Below are 24,162 nucleotides of genomic sequence, written 5' to 3' on the forward strand. Positions count from 1 at the left end.
AAAAAATTTTGTACAGAATATCCTAATTTTACTACCATTTTTGTTTTTGGTTTAATATTTGCTGGAGAAAATAAAATTTCATTTGAGCTTTAAGGAGGTAAGTATAAGAAGTAATCATGATTTGGCTGAGACAGAAATTTCAGTTAAACTCAACCAAATGTTTAAATGTAATGTCTCCCTCATTTTATATAAAATGATATGAAAAACTGAATAATTAGAAAGAAGTTGTAACTAATTAGAATATGTTGTAGCACATAAATCACTGTATATACAGTTTTGTATTATAGTACTTCCAAGTGTTAACAGAGAGCAAGATGTATTTTTAAAAAGATCTCTTAGACATCTTCCTTGAGGGTCTAAATGGACTGAAGAGACATGAAGATAGGAGAGGCTAAACTGTGCCATCAAAATGTAGGAGATGAGTTCTGTGATTACAGAGTATAATAATTCTGGGCCTATTTCAGCCATTATCAAAACCTGTCATACATCACATATTGACTCATCAACGAATTTGAAATGCAATTTGGAAGGAAGAAAGATGAATCAGAACTAAAAATTGATTCAGGAATTCTGCCTCACACAGAGAAACATCTGGGGTTGGAGTAGTGATGGCTTTTGTGAAACCTACCTGAATAAATATTAAATACAATTTGATATCTAGGCTTGTCCTAGAAATAGGAGAGAATTGTGGTTACTTTTCATTAATAATAAAGTGTAGATGGATTGGAAGGGTCACGTTTTTCCTCATCTGACTGAGGAGAAAAATAGCCAATATGGAAGAGGTACAAGCAATTAAGAAATGGTGGGCATGACCAGTGCTATTGGGAATGAAGAGAGTATATGTACAGACACCATCCTACCACTCTGGAACTGGACAAGACCACTGAGATCCTTTTGAGCTGTGACCCTCCAACTCTTAAAATGGAGTTCTATGGTTCTTAGGTGGTTCCTTAGAGATAGCCATAGGAATAAAGGAGTGGCCTAATGGGTGGGCTCTGGGCACTCAACACTCTCTGCAAACACAGACACACATATGATTAATAAATTTCAGCCCTACAAGAGATTTTGTATAAAAAAGACTCCACTATATGTCATAAAAATGTTAAGATCATTGTAGTTGTACTCCTCTCCCAATCCTTCACCGCCCCCCCCCAGTACTATTATTGCAGTTATGGGAAGAAATAAAGATATACTTTGACACATGTTTCAGAGGTCTCTTTACCTGCATTACCATGCAGGTAAGCTAGATTCATCTATTCCGTTAGCATCTATGCAGCCCCAGCATGCCATATTTGGTTTTTAAAGAGATACTAGGGAAGAATTCATGAATTCCAGTTTGGGCTTCTTAAGAAGTGAGTTTCTCTCATTATTAGCATCATGTCTGGCATGATGAATGCTCAAAAGCTACTATCATGCATTTTCAACAAATACTTAAAGAACACCTATTAAGTGCAGCTGAAGTGCTGTCATTATTCCAGAGTGGATAGAATAAGCCACATGGCCACCTGAAATTGGCCACTGATCTATCTCTTGGTGGGAATGAAATGTTTTGATAGCTGTTCACACTTAACAACTTTTTAATATGCTTGGTATGCCTTCCAAATATAATTATCAAGAAATGACAAAACTCCCTTTTCCATCCACACTATATTTGAGCATCTGAATAACAAAAGTTAATCATTTGCAATCTTATTTCAAGAGATAATTGTTGAGTTCCAAAAATGTGGGTGAGGGGGATAACCACATTTTGGAGACAAAGAACAGTCCTGTTGGGAACTGATGACTTGGGCTCTTCAGAGGCAGAGAAAAATATATCTTCCAGTTGGAACTCCTGTCCCTTGCCTGTTAGAGAGATGGCTTTGATACTCACAGAGGGAACTATAGCTGGCTCAGTGCCAAAGCAGAGGTGGCTTTGTGGCCACATCATAACATTGACCTTGGACTGACAAGCTCCAGAACATTTTGGTTTTTCCAGAATTCTAATGCTTTGATCCTCAAGGTCAAAACCCTAAGGCACAGCTAAAGTTCTGAAGGTCCATACTGGAGGAAGTTGACTTAACTTCTGGTTTTTGAGAGTCTTTCCACTGCATGTTGACCAAGAGGGGAATCAAGTTTCTCTTAATGTCTCTCTGACATAAACTTCTGTTTAACTGGGATGTTGGATGTAGGGTGATCAACTCATCTGAGTTTCCCTAGGATTTCCCAATTTTAGCAATGAAAATTTTGTGTCCTGGGAATCCATTCATTCCTAGGCAAACTGGACAAATAGCCATCTTAGAGAAATAAAAGCCAAGCAAATAGACTAGGTATTCCAGTTAAGTAATAATTTGTTTTATGACAAATTATTACGACAGTTAGTGATTTAAAACAACTACTACTTGGTTTGCTCACCATTCTGCATTCTGAGTGTTTGTGTAGCCACATTCATCCAGGGAGTTGGCTGGAGGCTGGGACATCTGGGTCTCTCCCCTTCTTCAGGTCTCTCCCTTTCTTCAAGTAAAGTAACCTCTGCCTCTCCCTTCCCCTGTAGCCTCTCCATAGATTCTTGCCCCTCCCTCCGCAAATAGCAGGGTAGCTGCATTTCCTATGTGGTGGCACAGGGTTCCCCAGAGTGCATAACTTGCTTCTCAAGACTCAAGCCTGGAATTGGCATAGAGTCCCTTGTACCACATCTTATTGGTTAAAACTGGCTACAGCATCTTTCTAGAATGAAGGCGACTACACACTGCCCAATAGTGAATACTAGGGGGCAGTTCACTGGGAGCTACCAAAATAACAGTGTTCTTCAGGGAAGCAGCAGGACACTCACTGGAATTCACTTTCCCTTGACCCCCTCTGGTCTCTACTGGGCCCACCTGTGTTCCTCTCCTCACACTCAAAGCAAGAACTAAATAAACCTATAGTCTGAGGTATATTGGTCAAAGCCTTCAAGAGCTCTAAGTACGTTAGGACAAGTTTATCTCTATCTTTTTTTTTTTTTTTTTTTTTTGCTTTCAGCCAGGCATCATACAGACATACAGAGCACTGCAAAGTTAAAGTTGCCAGAGGGTTTGTAAGGAAGCAACAGGTTAGGAAGCCTGGGTTGGCCTGAGGCTATGAAGGACTTGATTATTCTCTCACCTTCTTGGGGAGGGAGTGTGCCAGATTTTCTGCACAGCACAGAAATTTCAGAGATGGGCAAGGCACAGCATCAGCCTGCAGGAGCTGACCCTTCTCAACATTGACCTCCTCACCCATCAAGTCTTAAAATTAAACAAGTGCCATTTATGGTCACTCCCCCTTTCCTGTCAACTGCAGTATTACCGCCCTGCAGTGACTTGGTTGATTTTCCAGTCAGTCCCCCATCACTGGGTTGTAAGCCTACTGAGGGCAGAGAGGCATCCAGTCCTTCTCAAACTCCCAGGGTGGATGAGGTGGGTGCCTTCTGGCCAGGTCCTTGAGCTGCTTCAGGGCCCTGGAGATGCTGCGTGGCTTGCATCCCTTCCACCTCCTGATCTCCTCTTGCATCAGCGTGGTTATCCTCTGGACATTTTGACTTCTTCCCTTTCTTTCTCTGGGTCCCGCCCCTCCCCACGCGGTGTCACCGCCAGTCCCGGTGCGTCCCGCCTCCGCACTGTGGCTTTAAGCCGGTCCCACCGCTGCACCCCTCCCTCATCCAGCTCTCGCTTGGCTGCTCCTCACCGCCTCTTCTGCTCCTCCTCCTCCCGCTCCTCCTCCTCCCGCTCCTCCGCGCCGCCGCCAGCCGTGCTGCGCGCTCAGCTGCTCTCAGCTCCCGGGACCCGCAGCCATGGCCGACATCAAGACTGGCATCTTCGCCAAGAACGTCCAGAAGCGACTCAACCGCGCACAGGAAAAGGTCAGCAGAGGGCGGCGGGAGGCCCGGGCAGGTGTTGCGAGGTGGGGGCGAACTGTGGGTCACTGGCTGCGGCTGTGCGGGGCCAGATCTTCCGGATGCGGCGCGTTTCGGAGCCGGGCTGGGGCCAGGCGACACGGACACTGGACCCGGCAGCGGGAGCATCAGGGACCCACAGACCCTGGTCCCAGAGACACCAGGTTGTGCCCGGCCTCCGGAGCCCGCCCGGGGTCGCCGCTTCCCTTCTTTCATGGGCCCGGCGCCGCTGACCAGCTGTCGCAGGTGCTGTGGCTCTCTGCACCCGGGAAGAGCACATCTCCCAGAGCTTTGCATCTCCCCGAGCTTTGTATCTCTGCAGGAGCTTGCATCTCCCTCAGTTAGCATCTCCTGGCCCCGGCTTCCAGCTCGCCCGCAGGCAGCTAGCTGGGACGCGGGCCGCAGATGGGGCGGGAGATTGCGGCAGCCTTCCGTCCTCTGGGGGGATTTCGTGGCTACTTGAGTGCGGTAGAAACGAGCGACCTAGCAGAGAAGCTCCCCCCAAAATCTCTGGACCAATAAGACTGGATCGCAAACAACCAGCACCTTTGTACAGTGCTCTCCTGGGAACCCTGGAGTTCAAAACAGAACACACTTTTCCGCTTTTCATGTATATTTGTATTCTTTTTGACGCCAATGTCCTTCCCTGGAAGGTCAAAAATAAATACGACCTGAACCCAAACAGTTCTTCTCAGAGCATTTCTGCACAAACGGGATGTTTTATTGCATTAAAAAATATTTATATAGATTATACGGGTTGGGATCCGTGTTTTTTTGCAAACCCCCTTAGTAAATTGGCCATGGTAATTTATTTCTCCCTCCGGGATATACATACACAAGTGAAACTCAGGTACATAGCAAGCAAGTGCAGCCCTGAGCAGTTGGGGGGAGGGGGCTATTGGAAGGGTACTGAGCTTGCCTGGCTTTCCTGCTGACTGTTGTATCTAAGGTCTTCATTGGTGACCTGAGCAAAGGACATTTTTTTTTTTTAATTGTAGCTTGAGCATTGTACTTGAAAATGAATACTGGCTAACAAACCTCATGATTGGGATCAAGTTGAACTGTATTCTCTTTCATGTGGTAGTGTTTTCTGTTCCTGGGATATAGGGTGTTTGGCATTTTCCTAGGAGTCAGATATGCTGTGTTACTCATTAGGACAGTGGATTTCTCTCTTCAGACCCACGCTCAGGCTGCTCCCCAGTTCTAGCCTTCCCCAAGGAGCTGAGCAGAAGGGGCACTGATCCCTTTGCCAGCACAGGCAGAGAGGCTTGGTGGCTGCTGCTAGTCCCTCCCTCTCTGCACACATGCACACTCTCAATGCAGTAAGAGGATTGTATTTCTTTTAATATCTACCCTAGCTCATCCTGAACTCGGGGATCCTCCTGCTGCTGCTCCCTCAGCGGCCAAATTAGCAAGACTTCCTATCCCTTTCTAGTCCCTGGTTTCATGTTCAGAAAACAGCCATGGATCTATCTGCAGGTTTTGAGATTTGGGCCAGATTTCTTCACAAATTTTCAATACTTCATTTCATCTACTTGTAGTTATCTCTCCCACCCCAAGTAATTACTTGCATCTTTGGTTTGAAGCTTTTCACTGAATCCACTTTTCATCTGTGAAGGAATTTAGTGATATGGTTTGCCTTTTCACATATTAAATTATTTCTTAATCTAGGTCACCAGCTGTTAATATGCCCAAAATAAATGAAAAGAAAATGTAATCTCTCTTACAGAGCATTCACGCCTGTATGAATTGTTGAAAACTCACTTTTTCCCTTTTTGTCATCATGAAGCTTGTGTGTATTCGATTGCAGTTGTGGATTGTGTTCATTCTCTTGTGAGAGTGAGGGTTTAACAAACCTCTTGTGGGGCCTGAAGTATCCATTTTCTTTTCTGGGGATGGTTATTGATGAAATGTGCCTGTTGCATCTAGGATGGGAGGCTGTCTGCCCTGGGTAAATTTATGCCCTTTTGGTCCTGTATAACACTGGGACATGGTTAGCACAAAGGGAAAAGAGCAACACAGCAAAGCTGAGATGCAAGTTGCTAGAGAATGGACAGTACAGTGAGATGCTATTGGGGTTTCATGAGACATCTCCCCTCTTTTTGCTTTTCCAGACTCTTCTCCAATGAACTCTTCATTTCAGTAACCATATGACACATATGTTCTTGAGACCTTGTGCTCCTTAGTTTTATAGGCAGATTTTCCTAAAATGTCTACTTCTTTGACTTTCTTATCACCTCTGCTCCACCTAGCAGTTTGCATACATCCAAACGCACTACTGAAATTATCCGTAGGAATGACTTATAGCTTTTTGTGAATTTAAAATGCATTTTTTCTTATCAGAAGTCAAAAAAGGCTCATTGGAGAAAGAATGGAATATGCATATAACCAGAAGAAATCACTCCAAAAAGAATTTCTTAATTCTACCTCCCAGAGACTTCACTATCATTTAATGTGTATCCCAGTAGATCCTCCATGTGTGTATATAAATATTAATACAACTAAAACATACATATACTATATGGTTTGATAACCTATTTACTTCATTTAATAATCATGAATAGTCTTCTATAAATGCACATCTTTTACATCAACATTATAAATGACTGAATAGTATTGGAATGTATGGATTTTAATGAACACCCTATATTTTTTGGATATCAATTTCCTAATGTTTCTGTATGTAAACGTAAGTCAGTTAGCAAACTCATAAGGAAAAGTTCTGCACATACCCATAATTTTCTCCTTAGATAAATTTCTAGAAGGAGAATTTTTGAGTCAAAGTTATGCTTATTTTTATTACAGCTTGATTGCCTTCCAGAAAGGTTGTACGAATTTTCATTCTCATCAGCAGTCCATGAGACACTTGCCAACTCTGGATAATAAAATTTAAAATAACTGTTTAGGTTTGTCATTGGAAAAAATCGAGTTCCTCATTCATTTCATTTACTATTTGGAAATTGAAACTTATTTTGCATTCCTATGTTTTTAATTCATGAATTGTGTGTTCGTATTTTGCCCCTATCAGCATCTCCATCTTGTTATTTTTAAGAGCAAAAAAACATATGAATCCTAAAGGTTGCAAACACAACACATTTTCTTCCTTTCCTATTTTTCTAATGATTTTTTTTCCTAAAGAGAATGGTTATGCTTTATGTATATCTGCTTAAATGTATTGATTGGTTTTGTATGGTTCCTTGTTTGGTAGTTGAATAAGTCAAGATCTTGCCACTTAGAAATGTCAACCCAACCTGGCTTAGAGAAAAATGGAATTTAATTGTGAATAATAAGGTTAGCTAATAACTTATATTAGGTTCTTGTACATATAAATTTAAGTATGTTTTTAATGTATTTATATATATCTGAATTAAACTGTGTACCTATCCTTACACATAAATAAATACATGCATATATATGTGCTTATTATATATATTAACTCATCCTTTGAGGTGTATACTATTACTACTCACATTTCATAGATAAGGGAGAGGTTAGTGACATGCTCAATGTCACAGTTAGTAGATAGCAAAGCTGGGATTTGGACTTAAGCAGTCCAGTGCTTCCCCATTCCACTATAGTGCCTCTTATAATTATGAAAAGGGCAGGGATAGATAAAGTTCTGGCTTGTGTGAAATCAGGGACACAACCACAGATATCAGGGTTCAATTGTCTTCTCCCTAACTCCTCTCTGTGCTGTGCCTTCACTCAGCCCCAGTTTTGGTCAAGTTCTCTCTTGATGGCAAGATGGCTGCTAGCTGCTCCAGGCAAGAACATTCTTTCCTTCTTTATTTCCACAGAACTCTTTGGTATAACTCTTATTGGCCCAAACTGAACCTGTGCCTATTCCTGGAAGGAAAAAAAAAGTCTCTAAGATCAAGGGCAAGGGCCAGCACCATGAATGAATTGGGCCTGAGTCACAAGCCACTGCTAAAATGGGATAGACAGATCCCCTGAACTCATCGAGGAAGAGGAAGGAAAATCAGTACAGAAGGAGAGAGGATGCTTGGCTGGCAAAATAAAAGATGCCACTGAGGCATCTCTAAAAGGCTTTCTCCATATCATGTTTATGTAAACAATTACATTTTAATAGCCTATAATTTATTATTTGCTAAAGAATTTCTCATCAAATTGATATATATGCAGTTTTAAAAATCAAATATTAGTAAAAGACTTCTTATGTAAAACAGTAGCCCATTGTCCTTCCCTCTCAACCTCCAGTTTTGCTTCCCACACACAACTCTTACTAACCACAAGATTTCTTATATAACTTTATTGAACTAGCAATGCTTTAATGTTTGATGAAGATAGTAAAGATTGAGTTCTCTTTTATCTATTTCCCCTTCCCATCATACATAATTACAAGCATTGATTGCTGAAGATTATATTTTTTTTTAAGGTTGGAGTATAATTTTTGTTGAATAAAGTGTACAAATCTTATGTTCAGCTGGTGAATTTCCATGTATATGGATATCTGCATAGGTATCACCCAGATTGACTTTCAGAACATTTCTGTGATTCCAGATACCCATCAGTCCTCTTGCCTGTCCCATTCTTTGTCTTTTTATGTTTAAACATTTTAATTCCTTGCTGATGTTCCCCTAGTAAGCACATTTTCCTGTACTTACTGGTGATTTTCATATCTTCTTTAGCAAAGGGTCTGCTGAAATCTTTGCTTATGTTTTTCATTTGCCTTTTGTGTTGATTTGTAGAGGTTCTCTGTATAGTCAAGATGTGAGTCCTCGCCAGATGTTCTGTATTTTCTCCCAGGCAGTGATTAATTTTTTTTTTTTTACTTTCTTAGTGGTACCTACTGAATAATGTCAGTTTTAAATTTATGAAGTCCTACCTAAAAATTAAGTTCATGCCACTTTTATAAAATCACATTTTTATAGCAGGGTGTTGCTATGTTGCTCAGGCTGGTCTTGAACTTGTGGGCTCAAGTAATCTTCCTGCCAGCTTTCTGAGTAGCTGGGATAACAGGCATGAGCCATCATGACTGGGGCCCAGCTTTTTGTTTTCCCTGAAGTTAATAATTGCCTTGTTTTTAAAATTTACTTATTTTTCTATGGATTATTTAGAATTTTTCTTTTTTGCTTCATCAGATCTGTCAGATATCAATCAGCCTTATTATTCAAGGATCCAAATATCAGAAAATATAAGTTTTCTGGTTTCTCACATTGGAGACATCCCTTTTTGGAGGCTCTGCCCATTTATTATAGTCTGGAACGGATTTTTTTTTTTTTTTTTTTTTTTTACTAAACCTAAATAGCTGCCATCTTGGCTTTTCCCTTGCCCAGGTTGGGGTTGAGGAAGGGACGTGAAGTCTCGACTCATCTATATTCAAACAATACCCAGTTGTCAGTATTGTGCTTCATTTCACCCATAATACTTGAAGGAGCCTGGTCTTAAGCCTCTCTGTGTGTATGACTGCCGTGAGATTCAGATGCTTTTCATTGGTGTTCCTGTACACGTTCATTTTTAATATTAATTTTATTTTTAAATTTATATATATATATATATATATATATATATATATAATGAAGGTACTGGGTATTGTGTTCATCTACAAATAATATATTTGTAGATAAACACATAATATATTTGTAGATGAACACACACACACACACACACACACACATATATATATATATATATATTTGTAGATGAACACAATACCTATACCTTTATTTATTTTTATGAGGTGCTGAGGATGGAACCCAGTGCCTCACACATGCTAGGCAAGAGCTCTACAACTAAGCCTCAACCCTAGCCCTTTTATTTTATTGTTTGTATTTTTCTCTCTTCTACTGATTTGTTTCTATTTCTCTATTTTATTTTTTGTTTCCGTAAAGTGTATTGAACTTTTTATCCACCAACCCTGCTTCTCCTATTCTTGTCCTTGTATGTTCAAACATTTTTAAAATTTTCTTTTTTCGGTCATTTTAGTTAGGCTTTGGGAGGAGATGGAAATAAGCACTTACAATTAGTTGTCCTGTTTAACCAGAAGCCTTTTTATTTAAATATTTTATCCTTCTGGATTCATTTTTCTACCATTTTCCTCTATTTGTGAAAAACTAGTGACATTATTTGGTCTTAATTCTCTTTGACCTTGATGCAATATTTAAATCAGTGAAGCACTACATTTAAACATTTTTAAACATGATTTGAGTGAGCAGGATAACTTAGATATGTTATAATACCAACCTCTTTAGTATTATTATTATTTTTTACAGTAAGAGTGTTAGACTATTTAAATTTTAAGGACCTGTCCAGTTTGATATGCTGTGTGTCATTTTATCTGTCCCAAATGATTATTACATAATCAACTTAGTTACCATTTTTTTCCATGCAATACATCTTCCTAGTTAAATCATAGTTGCTTGAAGACAGGAACCAAATGCATCTTGAGTCCTATGTACTCAGTGATGATTTAGTGATTTGATTTTCTATGTTCTTGCTTCTTTACTTCCCACTCCTGCAAACACATAGTATTGAAGAATCCTTCCACATTATTCTTTCTCTGACATTTGTGAAGTTATGATGAGGGTTTTACTGTGTGGAACTGTCATTTTTGTAAGTGAATTAAATATTGTCAGAATCATGTTGTTTAACTCCATATCGATCTGGTAAGATAGCAAGAAAAATAATGTCTCCTTCTGCATGCTTACTTATGTGACATTGTAGTTTTTTGGGAAATGTTGCTTTGTTGATGCCCATGTTTAGGTTTATTCTCATAGAGAAACGTGTGTGCGTGCACACATGCATGTATGTATGTTTGTATCTAAATACAATAGGAGGAAGATGACCCTCTTCTGCCTAGAAGATTTCTCTGCGAACCTGTCTGTAGAAGAGTAGCTTATATGACTTCATTTACATCTGAGGGCACTTTGGAGACTGAGCCCTTTTAAGATCTTCTGAAGGCTTTTTTTTTTTTTTTGTAGTCTACTTCTCATTTTATAAAACGTATACCTTCTTCTGAGGTCTGAATGTGTTTCCCAAAGCATAGTTAGGAAACTTAATCCCCTTGCAACAGTGTTGGGAGATGGAGCCTAATAGGAGGTGTTTATGTTCTCAGGGCTCTACTCTCATGAATGTATCAATGCTATTTATAAAAAGGCTTGAGGTTGCCAGTTCTTTTGCTTTCTCTTGCCTTTCCATCTTCTGCCATGAGATGATGTCGCATAAAGGCTATGGTCATATGATGGCACCTTGATGGAAGACTCCCCAGACTCCAGAATTGTAAGAAGTAAATCTCTGTTCTTTATAAATTACCCATATGCAGGTATTTTATTGTAGCTGCCCAAATTGGACTAAGATACCATCTTTTTAATAATTTTCTCTGTTTTTAGAGACTGCCAAAATTAAAAGTAATTGTTAGGAAGACATTCATGTCAGGTTAAGGTTTTCTTCTTCCATTGTTCCTTCACATAACCAGACATACACCAATGCATCCTTCTTTCTCTGAACTGAGTACACTAGGGAATAAGCACTATGGGAACTCAGCTTTTAATATTAGCAAAAGACACTATTTTCCTTCATATGACATATTTGATATGGGTGTAGGTTCCATGTCACATTTTATTTTATTTTATTTATTTTTATTGGTTATTCAAAACATTACAAAGATTGCAGAATCACATTGGTTACACATCCACATTTTTACATAATGCCATAATAGTAACTGTTGTATTCTGCTACCTTTCCTATCCTCTACTATGTCACATTTTAAAAATAAACTTTTCTATGGACCAATACAACTAATTACAAAAGCTGATATTCTTATATAAACAATATGGCCCACTTGGGATATAAAATTAGGTCCCATTTTAAAATATTCAAATTAAATGATTTCTCCATCTCATCCTATTATTATAAAAATCTTGTACTCCTTCCTAGGGCCCCCACCTCTTATGATAAGTCCAGAAATACAGGGAATTTTTCCTCTTTGCAATAGTCAGTGATTTTTCTCTAGCCTTATGAATTTCAGTTCTACAAAGGAATCCAGGACTTAGGTATTATTCTTGTCCTTAGATGAGCACTGCAGTGAACAGGGACAAAGAGCCCTTAGTGGTGGATCTGAGGTGCTGGCAGAGCCAGGAGCCTTTCTCACCAGAGTCATACCCTACTCCAGTATGCCTGAGCTCCAAATGTGTGAATTCAATCAATGACTGGTCATATTTTCCACTTTACTTGTACATATACACATATAGCTTCTCCCTCCTATGAGATTTGCCCAGAGTTCCAGGGTTCCTTCATTAGACAATATTTAAAATCAGCAAACACACTGTGTCTGGAATTATCTATTCCTTTCCATTTCATTCCATTCCATTCCATTTTATTTTTTCACTTTTAAGAAAATTCTTTTGGGATATACAAAATTGATTTTAAGGCTTTGATTTGAAAACACTACCCTAGAGGACCTATGAAATGTTTTCTTATAACTTGACTTTTTTGGGCTACTTCAGTCCATCAGAGGGTGTGGGTGAGTGTGTGTGTGTGTGTGTGTGTGTGTGTGTGTGTGTGTGTGTGTGGTCTGATATATTTACCTTTACACGTATATTAAATTTTAAACAAAATTTAAAAAATTTAAAGGTGTGACACAATTTGGGAGGGAATGAGTAGAGAAAGGAAAGAATGCTTTTAAAAATGACATATTGTTTTGACTTTTTAAAGTCTGGAAATTTCCACCTTTCTATTTAAACACAGTTTTACATTTTTTTTTTTGCCATTTATAGTATGAGCTATCTGAGTAGAACTCCTGAGGAAATATGTGGCTGGTGGGTTTCTGTGAAAGATATGAAAGGTGCAAAGAGTCCTTGTGTTGCAGATAGAATATCTAGACATTCTCAAAATGGCTAACATACATAATGAAAATGCTATCATCACAGAGTTCAAGGGACTTACCCATTAAGGACTATAACAAGGCTCTATACAGAATCATGTGCTATTAAAGTGATATACGGGTATTATTTCCTAAGATTACAACCATGAGTGACTTTCAGCATGGGAATGCTGAGATGCCATTCTTATTGATTCAAATTCTAAATTTAAGTATTCTGTTTGGTTACAATTGTACTTCTTGAACACATTAAACAGATCCTTTATTTGGTTTGATGTTGTATAAAGCTATGGATAGGGTCTTAGTTTTAAAGTAGTTGTTATGTCATGGTCATGTTATTGATTTTGATTATTATGAAGCTATTTGGAGCAGATGTACAAAACACAGAAAACAACTATTTTGGTATTTTCATCTTACTCTGATTCAGTTATTTGGTTGAAAGCTTAGTTCATGACTGGGAAGAACTTGAACATATAGTAATTGGACATATTAATAAGCATATATGTGTTTTTTCCCCTGTCTTAAAGTGCTTATAATGATTTAGTAACATATTCATGGACCCAGGCATAAATGGACTTTTTTTTCTTATAAAGAATGTTTATTCTTCTTTGGTGCACATGATTATACACATCAACACATCCCTGCAAATTAAATGCTTATGTTAGATAAACTCATGTTTAATAAGTACAATTTTGTGTTTTGCAGTTCCCTGGTGAAGATTTTTTTTTAATTCATAGAAATAAATATATAAGAAACAGTCGTCTTATTAACTTCTGTGTGCCCCTTGAGTCATGGAATCAGTCTTTAGAGTGGAGAGAAGAAATTTCTTGAAGATTTTAAATGGGCATTTAAAATGTTTATGTTATGAGAGGTGTCTGTTCAGTTCCTTGGCTCATTTATTGATTGGGCTATTTTTTTGGTGTTTAGCTTTTTGAGTTCTTTATATATCCTAGAGATTAGTGCTCTGATATGTAAGTGGTAAAAATTTGCTCCCAAGATGTAAGATCTCTATTCACCTCACTGATTGTTTCTTTTGTGGAGAAGAAACTTTTTAGTTTGAATCCATCCTATTTTTTTGATTCTTTTTTTTTTATTTTTGGTCGTTCAAAACATTACACAGTTCTTAATACATCATCTTTCACAGTTTGATTCAAGTGGGTTATGAACTCCCAACTTTACCCCGTATACAGATTTCTGTATCACATCAGTTACCCTTCCATTGATTGACATATTGCTTTTCTAGTGTCTGATGTATTCTGCTGTCAGTCCTATTCTCTACTATCCCCCCTCCCCTCCCCTCCCCTCCCCTTTTCTCTCTCTACCCCTTCTACTGTAAATCATTTCTTCCATTTGTATTATCTTGTCTTACCCCTCCTTTCCTCTTATATATCATTCTCACTCCCTTTCCCTCCCACCTCTCATCCCTGTTTAATGTAAATCTTCTTCTCAAGCTCTTCGTCCCTACCCTGTCATTGTTTACTCCCCTTATATCAAAGGGGTCATTTGGTATTTGTTTTTTAACGATTGACTAGCTTCACTTAGCATAATCTGCTCTAATGCCATCCATTTCCCTCCAAATTCTATGATTTTGTTGTTTCTTAATGCAGAGTAATACTCCATTGTGTATAAATGCCACATTTTTTTTATCCTTTCATCTATTGAAGGGCATCTAGGTTGGTTCCACAATCTTGCTATCGTGAATTGTGCTGCTATGAACATCGATGCAGCAGTGTCCCTGTAGCATGCTCTTTTTAAGTCTTTAGGGAATAGACCGAGAAGGGGAATAGCTGGGTCAAATGGTGGTTCCATTCCCAGCTTTCCAAGAAATCTCCATACTGCTTTCCAAATTGGCTGCACCAATTTGCAGTCCCACCAGCAATGAACAAGAGTGCCCTTTTCCCCGCATCCTCTCCAGCACTTATTGTTGTTTGACTTCCTAATGGCTGCCAATCTTACTGGAGTGAGATGGTATCTTAGGGTAGTTTTGATTTGCATTTCTCTGACTGCTAGCGATGGTGAGCATTTCTTCATGTACTTATTGATTGATTGTATGTCCTCCTCTGAGAAGTGTCTATTCAGGTCCTTGGCCCATTTATTGATTGGGTTATTTGTTATCTTATTGTCTAATTTTTTGAGTTCTTTGTATATTCTGGTTATTAGGGCTCTATCTGAAGTGTGTGGATTAAAGATTTGTTCCCAGGATGTAGGCTCCCTATTTATCTCTTTTATTGTTTCTTTTGCTGAGAAAAAACTTTTTAGTTTGAGTAAGTCCCATTTGTTGATTCTAGTTGTTAACTCTTGCGCTATGGGTGTCCTATTGAGGAATTTGGGGCCCGATCCCACAGTATGTAGATCCTAGCCAACTTTTTCTTCTATCAGATGCCATGTCTCTGATTTAATATCAAGCTCCTTGATCCATTTTGAGTTAACTTTTGTGCATGGCGAGAGATAGGGATTTAGATTCATTTTGATGCAAATGGATTTCCAGTTTTCCCAGCACCATTTGTTGAAGATGCTATCCTTCCTCCATTGCATGCTTTTAGCCCCTTTATCAAATATAAGGTAGTTGTAGTTTTGTGGATTGGTTACTGTGTCCTCTATTCTGTACCATTGGTCCACCCGCCTGTTTTGGTACCAGTACCATGCTGTTTTTGTTACTATTGCTCTGTAGTATAGTTTGAAGTCTGGTATCGCTATACCGCCTGATTCACACTTCCGGCTTAGCATTGTTTTTGCTATTCTGGGTCTTTTATTATTCCATATGAATTTCATGATTCTTTTATCTATTTCTACAAGAAATGCTGTTGGGATTTTGATTGGTATTGCATTGAACTTATAGAGAACTTTTGGTAATATCGCCATTTTGATGATGTTAGTTCTGCCTATCCATGAGCGGGGTATATTTCTCCATCTTCTAAGGTCTTCTTCTATGTCTTTCTTTAGGGTTCTGTAATTTTCATTATATAAATCTTTCACCTCTCTTGTTAGGTTGATTCCCAAGTATTTTATTTTTTGGGGGGATATTGTGAATGGAGTAGTTGTCCTCATTTCTGTTTCAGAGGATTTGTCGCTGATATACAGGAACGCCTTTGATTTATGCGTGTTGATCTTATATCCTGCCACTTTGCTGAATTCATTTATTAGCTCTAATAGCTTCTTTGTAGACCCTTTTGGGTCTGCTAGGTATAGGATCATATCATCTGCAAATAGTGATAATTTAAGTTCTTCTTTTCCTATTTTTATGCCTTTAATTTCTTTCGTCTGTCTAATTGCTCTGGCCAGTGTTTCAAGGACTATGTTGAACAGAAGTGGTGAGAGAGGGCATCCCTGTCTTGTACCAGATCTTAGAGGGAATGCCTTCAATTTTTCTCCATTCAGAATGATGCTGGCCTGTGGCTTATCATAGATTGCCTTTACAATGTTGAGGTATGTTCCGGTTATCCCTAATTTTTCTAGAGTTTTGAACATAAAGGGATGCTGAACTTTGTCGAATGCTTTTTCTGCATCTATCGAGATGATCATATGGTTCTTATTTTTAAGTCTATTGATGTGGTGAATAACATTTATTGATTTCCATATATTGAACCAGCCTTGCATCCCAGGGATGAATCCTACTTGATCATGGTGTATAATTTTTTTTTGATATGTATTTGAATCCGATTCGCCAGAATTTTATTGAGGATTTTTGCGTCAAGGTTCATTAGAGATATTGGTCTGTAGTTTTCTTTCTTTGAAGTGTCTTTGTCTGGTTTCGGAATCAGGGTGATGTTGGCCTCGTAGAATGAATTTGGAAGTTCTCCCTCTTTTTCTATTTCCTGAAATAGCTTGAAAAGTATTGGTGTTAGTTCCTCTTTAAAGGTTTTGTAAAACTCTGCTGTATATGGTCTTTTCTTAGTTGGTAATCTTTTGATGGTTTCTTCTATTTCCTCTATTGTTATTGGTCTGTTTAGGTTGTCTATATCCTCCTGACTCAATCTGGGCAGATCATAAGACTTAAGGAATTTATCTATGCCTTCACTATCTTCTATTTTATTGGAGTATAAGGATTCAAAATAATTTCTGATTATCTTCTGTATTTCTGAAGTGTCTGTTGTGATATTGCCTTTTTCATCCCGTATGTTAGTAATTTGAGTTCTCTCTCCTCTTAGTTAGCATGGCTAAGGGCCTGTCGATTTTATTTATTTTTTCAAAGAACCAACTTTTGGTTTTGTCAATTTTTTCAATTGTTTCTTTTGTTTCAATTTCATTAATTTCAGCTCTGATTTTAATTATTTCTTGCCTTCTACTTCTTTTGCTGTTGTTTTGCTCTTCTTTTTCTAGGATTTTGAGATGAAGTAAGAGATCATTTATTTGTTGTTTTTTTCTTTTTTTGAGGAATGAACTCCAAGCGATGAATTTTCCTCTTAGAACTGCTTTCAATGTGTCCCATAGATTCCGATATGTTGTGTCTGTGTTTTCATTTAACTCTAGGAAGTTTTTAATTTCCTCCTTGATGTCTTCTAAAACCCATTGATCATTCAGCATCCTATTGTTCATTCTCCAAGTGATGCTTGATGTTTCCTTCCTTCTTTTATCATTGATTTTCAGTTTTATTCCATTATGATCAGATAAGATGCATGGTATTATCTCTACCCCTTTATATTGTCTAAGAGTTGCCCTGTGACATAATATATGGTCTATTTTTGAGAAGGTTCCATGTGCTGCTGAGAAAAAGGTGTAACTACTTGATGTTGGGTGGTATAGTCTATATATGTCAATTAAGTCTAGGTTGTTAATTGTGTTATTGAGTTCTATAGTTTCCTTATTTAACTTTTGTTTGGAAGATCTGTCCAGTGGTGAGAGAGGTGTGTTGAAGTCTCCCATGATTATTGTATGGTGATCTATTAGACTCTTGAACTTGAGAAGAGTTTGCTTGGTGAACACAGCTGCACCATTATTTGGGGCATATATATTTATGATTGTTATGTCTTGTTGGTGTATGGTTCCCTTGAGCAGTATGAAGTTTCCTTCTTTATCCCTTTTAATTAACTTTGGCTTGAAATCTATTTTATTAGATATGAGTATGGACACTCCTGCTTGTTTCCGCAGTCCATATGAGTGGTATGATTTTTCCCAACCTTTCACCTTCAGTCTATGAATATCTTTTCCTATCAGATGCGTCTCCTGTAGGCAGCATATTGTTGGGTCTTGTTTTGTGATCCATTCTACTAGCCTGTGTCTCTTAATTGGTGAGTTTAAGCCATTAACATTTAGGGTTATTATTGAGATCTGGTTTGTTCTTCTAGCCATATTTGTTTATTGATGTTACTAAACCTGATTTGTTATTCTCTTTGACTACTTTCCCCCCTTTACTGTCCTACCTCCCATAGTTGGTTTTCAATGTTATTGTCCATTTCCTCTTCCTGTAATGTTTTGCAGAGGATTTTTTGAAGAGATGGTTTTCTAGCTGCGAATTCTTTTAACTTTTGTTTATCGTGGAAGGTTTTAATTTCATCTTCTATCCTGAAGCTTAATTTCGCCAGATACACGATTCTTGGTTGTAGCCCATTTTCTTTCAGTGTTTGAAATATGTTATTCCAGGATCTTCTAGCTTTCAGAGTCTGTGTTGAGAGATCAGCTGTTATCCTGTTTGCCCCTAAATGTAATCTGCTTTCTTTCTCTTGCAGCTTTTAAAATTCTCTCCTTATTCTGTATGTTGGACATCTTCATTATAATGTGTCTAGGTGTGGATCTCTTATGATTTTGCACATTCGGCGTCCTGTAGGCTTCTAGGATTTGGGATTCTGTCTCATTCTTCAAGTCTGGGAAGTTTTCTCGTATTATTTTACTGAATAGACTGTTTATTCCTTTCGTATGGAGCTCTGTGCCTTCTTGTATCCCAATGACTCTTAAATTTGGTCTTTTGATATTGTCCCATAATTCTTGGATGTTCTGCTCATGGTTTCTTAGCAGACTTGTTGAGCTGTCTATGTTCTTTTCCAGTTGAAATACTTTGTCTTCATTGTCTGATGTTCTTTCTTCTAAGTGATCTACTCTGCTGGTAGTATTCTCAATTGAGTTTTTAAGTTGGTTTATTGTTTCCTGCATTTCTAGGATTTCTATTTGTTTGTTTTTTATTATCTCTATCTCCCTGTGAAATTGATCTTTTACTTCCTGGATTTGTTTGTCAATGTGATCTTTCATTGTCTGATTTTGCTGTCTCATGTCTTCCTTGAGACTCCAGATCATCTGAAGCATATATATCCTGAACTCTTTATCTGACATTCCATCTGTTGCAGCTATTACCTCTTCTAAAGTTGAGTTGACCTGCATTGCTTGTGGTCCTTTCTTTCCTTGTCTTTTCATGCTGTTCACGTTTCTTTCTGCTTGGTGAAACTGTTGTGTTTATGAGTTTTTCCCCCTAATTATTTATATTGCTCTTGTATAGTTGAAAAATCTCCCTTGCAGGGCGGGTAGTGGCTGTGCTCCTTCTCTAGTTGGGGTGATCTCAATACCGCGCTGGCAGGCCGCTAGGCCTGCTCTGCCGGTTGTTCGCAGGTCTGCCCACCCTGCGGGAGCGGGTGGCGACTCTGCTCTGCCCCCCCTCCAATTGTGGCGATATGACTATCACCCCCTCGGGTCGTTGGGCCTGATCCGGATGCGGGCGGCTGCTCTGTTCTGCCCCCCTACTCCAATTGGAGTGGCGTATCTACCATGCTGGCAGGCCTCTAGGCTTGTTCTGTTGGTGGGTCTCAGGTCTGCCTGACTCTGGCAGTAAGGGGAGTTGGGTGTGGAGAGTCCTTTTGTCCTTGCGGTCACGCCCACAGAGAGATTTTGAAGTTTCCCGATTGTTCACCAGGTGGGCGGGGCTATTAGCAGAGCCCGGAGGGCATGGCCATTTGCGGGGCCATGCGGGACCCTTCTAGCTGAGTTGGGCCACCGGGAGCCACGTGAAGAGTGGGGTAGCTGTGTCTGCGTGGTTAAGATCCGGGCAGGTGGTTTGGTTGTTCGCCGAGCGAGAGCAGGGCCTCCCGGGAGAGCCGATATGGCGGAGGCGTCTGCCGGTTTGGGCTGCCACTCCGCTCCGGGCCGCCGCCGCTTTCAGAAGCTGCTGGTGGTTGTGGGATTGGACCTCTGCGCCTGCCGGGGGGGCCACCTGTAGAGCCGGGTAGCTGCAACCACGTGGTTAGGAATCGGGCAGGTAAGGCGGCTGTTCCCAGAGCGAGCACTAGGCCTCCCAGGGGAGCCCGGATGGCAGAGGCCGAATTCCGGTTCGGGAGGGGCGGGCCAAGTCGCTCCGGGTGTCCGCTGCTTGCAAAAACGGCTGCTGTTTGCAGGAGTTGATTTCTGCACCTGCCGCGGGGCCACCTGTCTAGCTGGGTAGCTGTGGCCGCGAGGTTAGGGACCGGGTGGGTGGTGCGGCTGCTCCCAGAGCAAGAGCTAAGCCTCCCGGGGGAGCCGCTTGCGGGAGCGGCTGATGGCTGCGGGACTAGATCTCTGTGCCCACGTGGCCGTCCAAGATCCACTTCTCTGGTACAAACTGTCACTTCCAATAAACCTACCAGTTCACGGCAGCTCTCTTCTTAAGGGAATTATGCTAGAAGTTCCTCCGTAGGTAGGCTGCCGCTGTTCCGATGGGTCTTTCTTATCCGGATTAAAGTGGAGACGTTAGAATCGCTGCTTCCTCGCCGGCCGCCATGTTGGATCCCCCCATAAATGGACTTTTGTCATGGCACCTAAACCTTGTGGAATAACAGATGATAAATTTATATACTCTTAATCTTAACTATTCTATTGTCAAGTCAATGTGATAGAATGAATTCATTCATTTAGGGATATTTATTGAGAATCTAATTTGCGAAATGCACTTGCTAGATCCAGATATACCTCATTTTATTGCACTTCAGAGATACTGTGATTTTTACAAATTGAAGGTTGTGGTAACCCTATATTAAGCAATCATCACCATTTTTTCCAACAGCTCAGATGATTGTTAGCATTTTTTTTATGAACAAAGCATTTTTAAATGAAGTCACTCATGTACATTGAATTTTTATATATAATTCTACTACACACTTAGTTGAGTAAAGCATAGTGTAAACACAATTATTCTATTCACTAGAAGACAAAAAATTCATGTCACTTGCTTTATTGTGATATTCATATTATTGTGGAGATCTGGAGCCAAATCTACACTATCTCTAAACTATGTATATATCATTAAATAGCAGTCAACAAAGCTGTCCTAGTTGCACATAGAGACCTGAAAGTGTTGGTAGAGTGATAAATATTTGCACACACTAAAAACTACATAGTTATTCATTAAAAATCATAATTTAAAATTATGATTACAGTTTGGGATGTAACCAGGGAATTGACCTAGAATGAGAGGATTAGATAGCCTTCCCTGAAGAAGGTAGAATTTTTTTCCCCTCCACATATTTTTATTGGTGTATTATATTTGTACATAGTGGTAGGATTTGTTGTTGTATATAAATGCATTCACATGATATAACAATATAATTTCACCAATATCTCTCCCATCCTCTCCTCCCTCCCCTCTCTCTTTCTTATTCTACTCATCTCCCTTTGCTTTTCATATGATCACCTCTCCACCTTTCTTTTCCATTTTCCTCCTCTAGCTTCTGCATGTGAGAGAAAACATACCACTGACCTTGACCTTCTAAGTCTGGCTTATTTTGCTTAACATAAAGGTCTCAAGTTTCATCCATTTTCCTGAAAATGACTAATTTCATTATTTTTTTAGCAGCTGAATAAAACTCCTTTGTGTATATAGACCACATTTAAAAAAAATCTATTCATCCATTGATGGACACTTAGCCTGTTCTTATAGTTGGGTTTCTATGAATTGTGCAGCTATAACCATGGATATGCATGTATTTCTATAGTATGATGACTTTAATTCATCAGGAAAAATACTGAGGAGTGGTATAGCTAGGTCATACGATGGTTCCTTGCTTAGTCTTTTGAGGAGTTTCCATACTGATTTCCATAGTGGTTGTACTAATTTACCATTCCACAGATAGTATAAAAGTGTTCCCTTTTCTCCACATCCACTCCAGCATTTATTATTACCCTAATGGCCGCCATTCTGACTGGTGTGAGGTGATATTTCAGTGTAGTTTTAATTTGCCTTTCCCTAATTGTTAATAATATTGAACAAGTTTTCTTCATTTGTTGGCCATTTGTATTTCTTCTTTTGAGAAGTGTCTGTTTCGTTCATTTTCCCATTTATAAAATTGGGTTATTTGATTTTTTGGTCAAAGTTTTCTGAGGTCTTTATATATTCCAGATATTAATTCTGTTTCAGAAGGGTAGCTAACAAAGATTTTCTCTCATTCTGTAGGTTCTGTAGTAACATTCTTAATTATTTCCTTTGCTGTGCAGAAGTTTTAAAATTTGTATCCCATTTATTAACTTTTGGTATTATTTCTTGAGTTTTAGGGGTCCTATTGAGAAAGTCATTGCCTATGCCTATATACTGAACTGCTAACTCTACATTTTAAGAAGGTAGATTTTAAACTAAGATCCTAAGGATGAACTGAAGCCATCAGACACGTGGAGGTGAGGATGGGGTAAATATGGGAGTCAGAAAGCCCTCCATACCTTGGCTCTTTGCTCATATTCATTGAGCATAAACAAGAAGTATAGTGTAGAATACAGAATGGACTGTAAATATCAGCCTAATAAGTAATATCTTCTACCACTCAGACATTTAACTAGGCAAAGGGGACCCTAATCAGTATAATCTCATTGTAGTAGCAATCTCTCTTTAGTGTGATTCGATTTTACCCTCACATGCCAAAGGGTCTTTCTGGGGCATAGATACCCCTTGATATAGAGCCAGGACACTAGTTCAGAAATGACTCACCCTCTGAATTGCTAGTCATACAAAGACTGCTTTGTAAAATAGCAGTAAAGTCCAACACAGCATGCTTTCAAGGATTTGTTGAGAGTAGGGTCTCTTATTTTAACCATCAGAAGGCCAAAACAAAAGTGAAATACTTATCAAGTCATTTAATGTCATCGTTCTAGAAAGGTTATTCTGCCTTCAAAAGATTTGATTGCATTTGGATTGTATGTGGATTCTTCACATTTAATTAACTGTCTATATTTATACATGAATATATAATATGCATCTCTCTGGGTTTGTTCCCTAGTTAGATACCAACTTATATTTTCCTCTTATAGAATTTAATTATAATTTTTAATGAATAGCTATGTAGTTTCTAGTGGTACAAAGATGTAAAGATATATATTTCTATGAACCCTTGCTGGCAGAGAATGTACACACACACACATACAATTAATGGGTATGTACCTAATAGAAGGGGGATATTAAGGCTGGTGACAACCTGATTTACAATGGAAATTTCATTGATAATTTTCTAAGTAGTGGTCTTGGACTTAGGAATAATCAGCTTGCTTAGAGGACATTTTTTCAGTTTTTATTTGTTTAATGTTTTTATTGGTGCATTATAATTATTCATGTGAGATTAACTGTGACATATTCATATATTCACATAAAATAATTTGATTGATTTCATTCCCCAATACCTTCCCTTTCACTCCCCTCCTCCCTTCCCTGAACCCCTTTCTCCATTCTACTGGTTATTAGGAGGGAATCTTAAATTTGGGAAGAGATTCTTTGTAGCAGACAGTTTTCTCTGCTACCTAATAGTGGTTGCAAACTCTTAAATAGTGTAAATGGTCTAAGCCTTGGAAGGATCTTCCAATTCATGGTAGCACAACGTAGGAGATTGGAACCTTTCACCATCTATGATTTCTCAGTATTTGAGACGTCTGTACACAAAATCCTGCCTCTTTAACCTACAGATTTCTATAGCACAATGTCTACTTCTTGCCTGTTCAGCTTTTTCTCTATTGGTGGGTTCTTCTTTAAACACCTCTAGGAAAATGATTTCTGAACTTTTCTTTCTACCACTTCACAAAATGCTTCTGTCTGTGGGGACCACTATCATTCTTGAATTATAGGTTAGGACATATGTCCTTCAATGTCGGGCTCCCCTGGGGATCTAGATTGGCTCATAGTCACTCCTGTTAGGCATAGAGAAGGAATCTAGAAAGCAAGTACTTCTAGGGCACTGTGGTCAGAAACACTTGAGAAGGGGACAAATTAAAAGTGCAGATTCTTGAGCCGAGTTGAGTTACTGATTCAGCAAATGATAATCTCTTTAGTGAAAGATTTGAGCATCTACATTTTTAAGTTCTTTATGTGGACACTGCTTTAGAGAAGGGGACTTTAGCTGATATTTTGTGGTGGTTATAAGCTTATAGGACCACTTCAATGTTATGATATGAAGAGTAAATTTACCTCTGAAGCAGTGGGAGAGAATGATAAAAAGGAGCATGCTACAGGATGTTTAAAAAATGCTTTTATGCTTAAAAGAGCCGACCCTAAATTTCAAAGAAA

The 24,162-nt window shown here is 38.8% G+C and overlaps 1 protein-coding gene and 1 pseudogene across 6 annotated transcripts in view; both read left to right on the plus strand.

Annotated features, from left to right (window-relative positions):
• Positions 1–3,586: 3,586 nt before the first annotated feature.
• Positions 3,587–24,162, plus strand: part of Amph (amphiphysin) — a 226,875-nt gene continuing 206,299 nt past the window's right edge. The window contains exon 1 of one of the 6 annotated variants that reach the window (XM_078039845.1): positions 3,587–3,856. In XM_078039845.1, coding sequence (XP_077895971.1) covers positions 3,788–3,856 — 69 coding nt within the window. In that variant the 5' untranslated portion in view covers positions 3,587–3,787. The remainder of the gene's footprint in view (positions 3,857–24,162) is intronic. The other 5 variants (XM_078039844.1, XM_078039847.1, XM_078039846.1 and 2 more) reach the window with 5 other exon arrangements.
• The window catches only part of LOC144370667 (dehydrogenase/reductase SDR family member 7B-like), a 102,632-nt pseudogene continuing 82,764 nt past the window's right edge, over positions 4,295–24,162 (plus strand).

The sequence above is a fragment of the Ictidomys tridecemlineatus genome, chromosome 2 (genome assembly GCF_052094955.1).
Source record: "Ictidomys tridecemlineatus isolate mIctTri1 chromosome 2, mIctTri1.hap1, whole genome shotgun sequence".
Lineage (NCBI taxonomy): Eukaryota > Metazoa > Chordata > Mammalia > Rodentia > Sciuridae > Ictidomys > Ictidomys tridecemlineatus.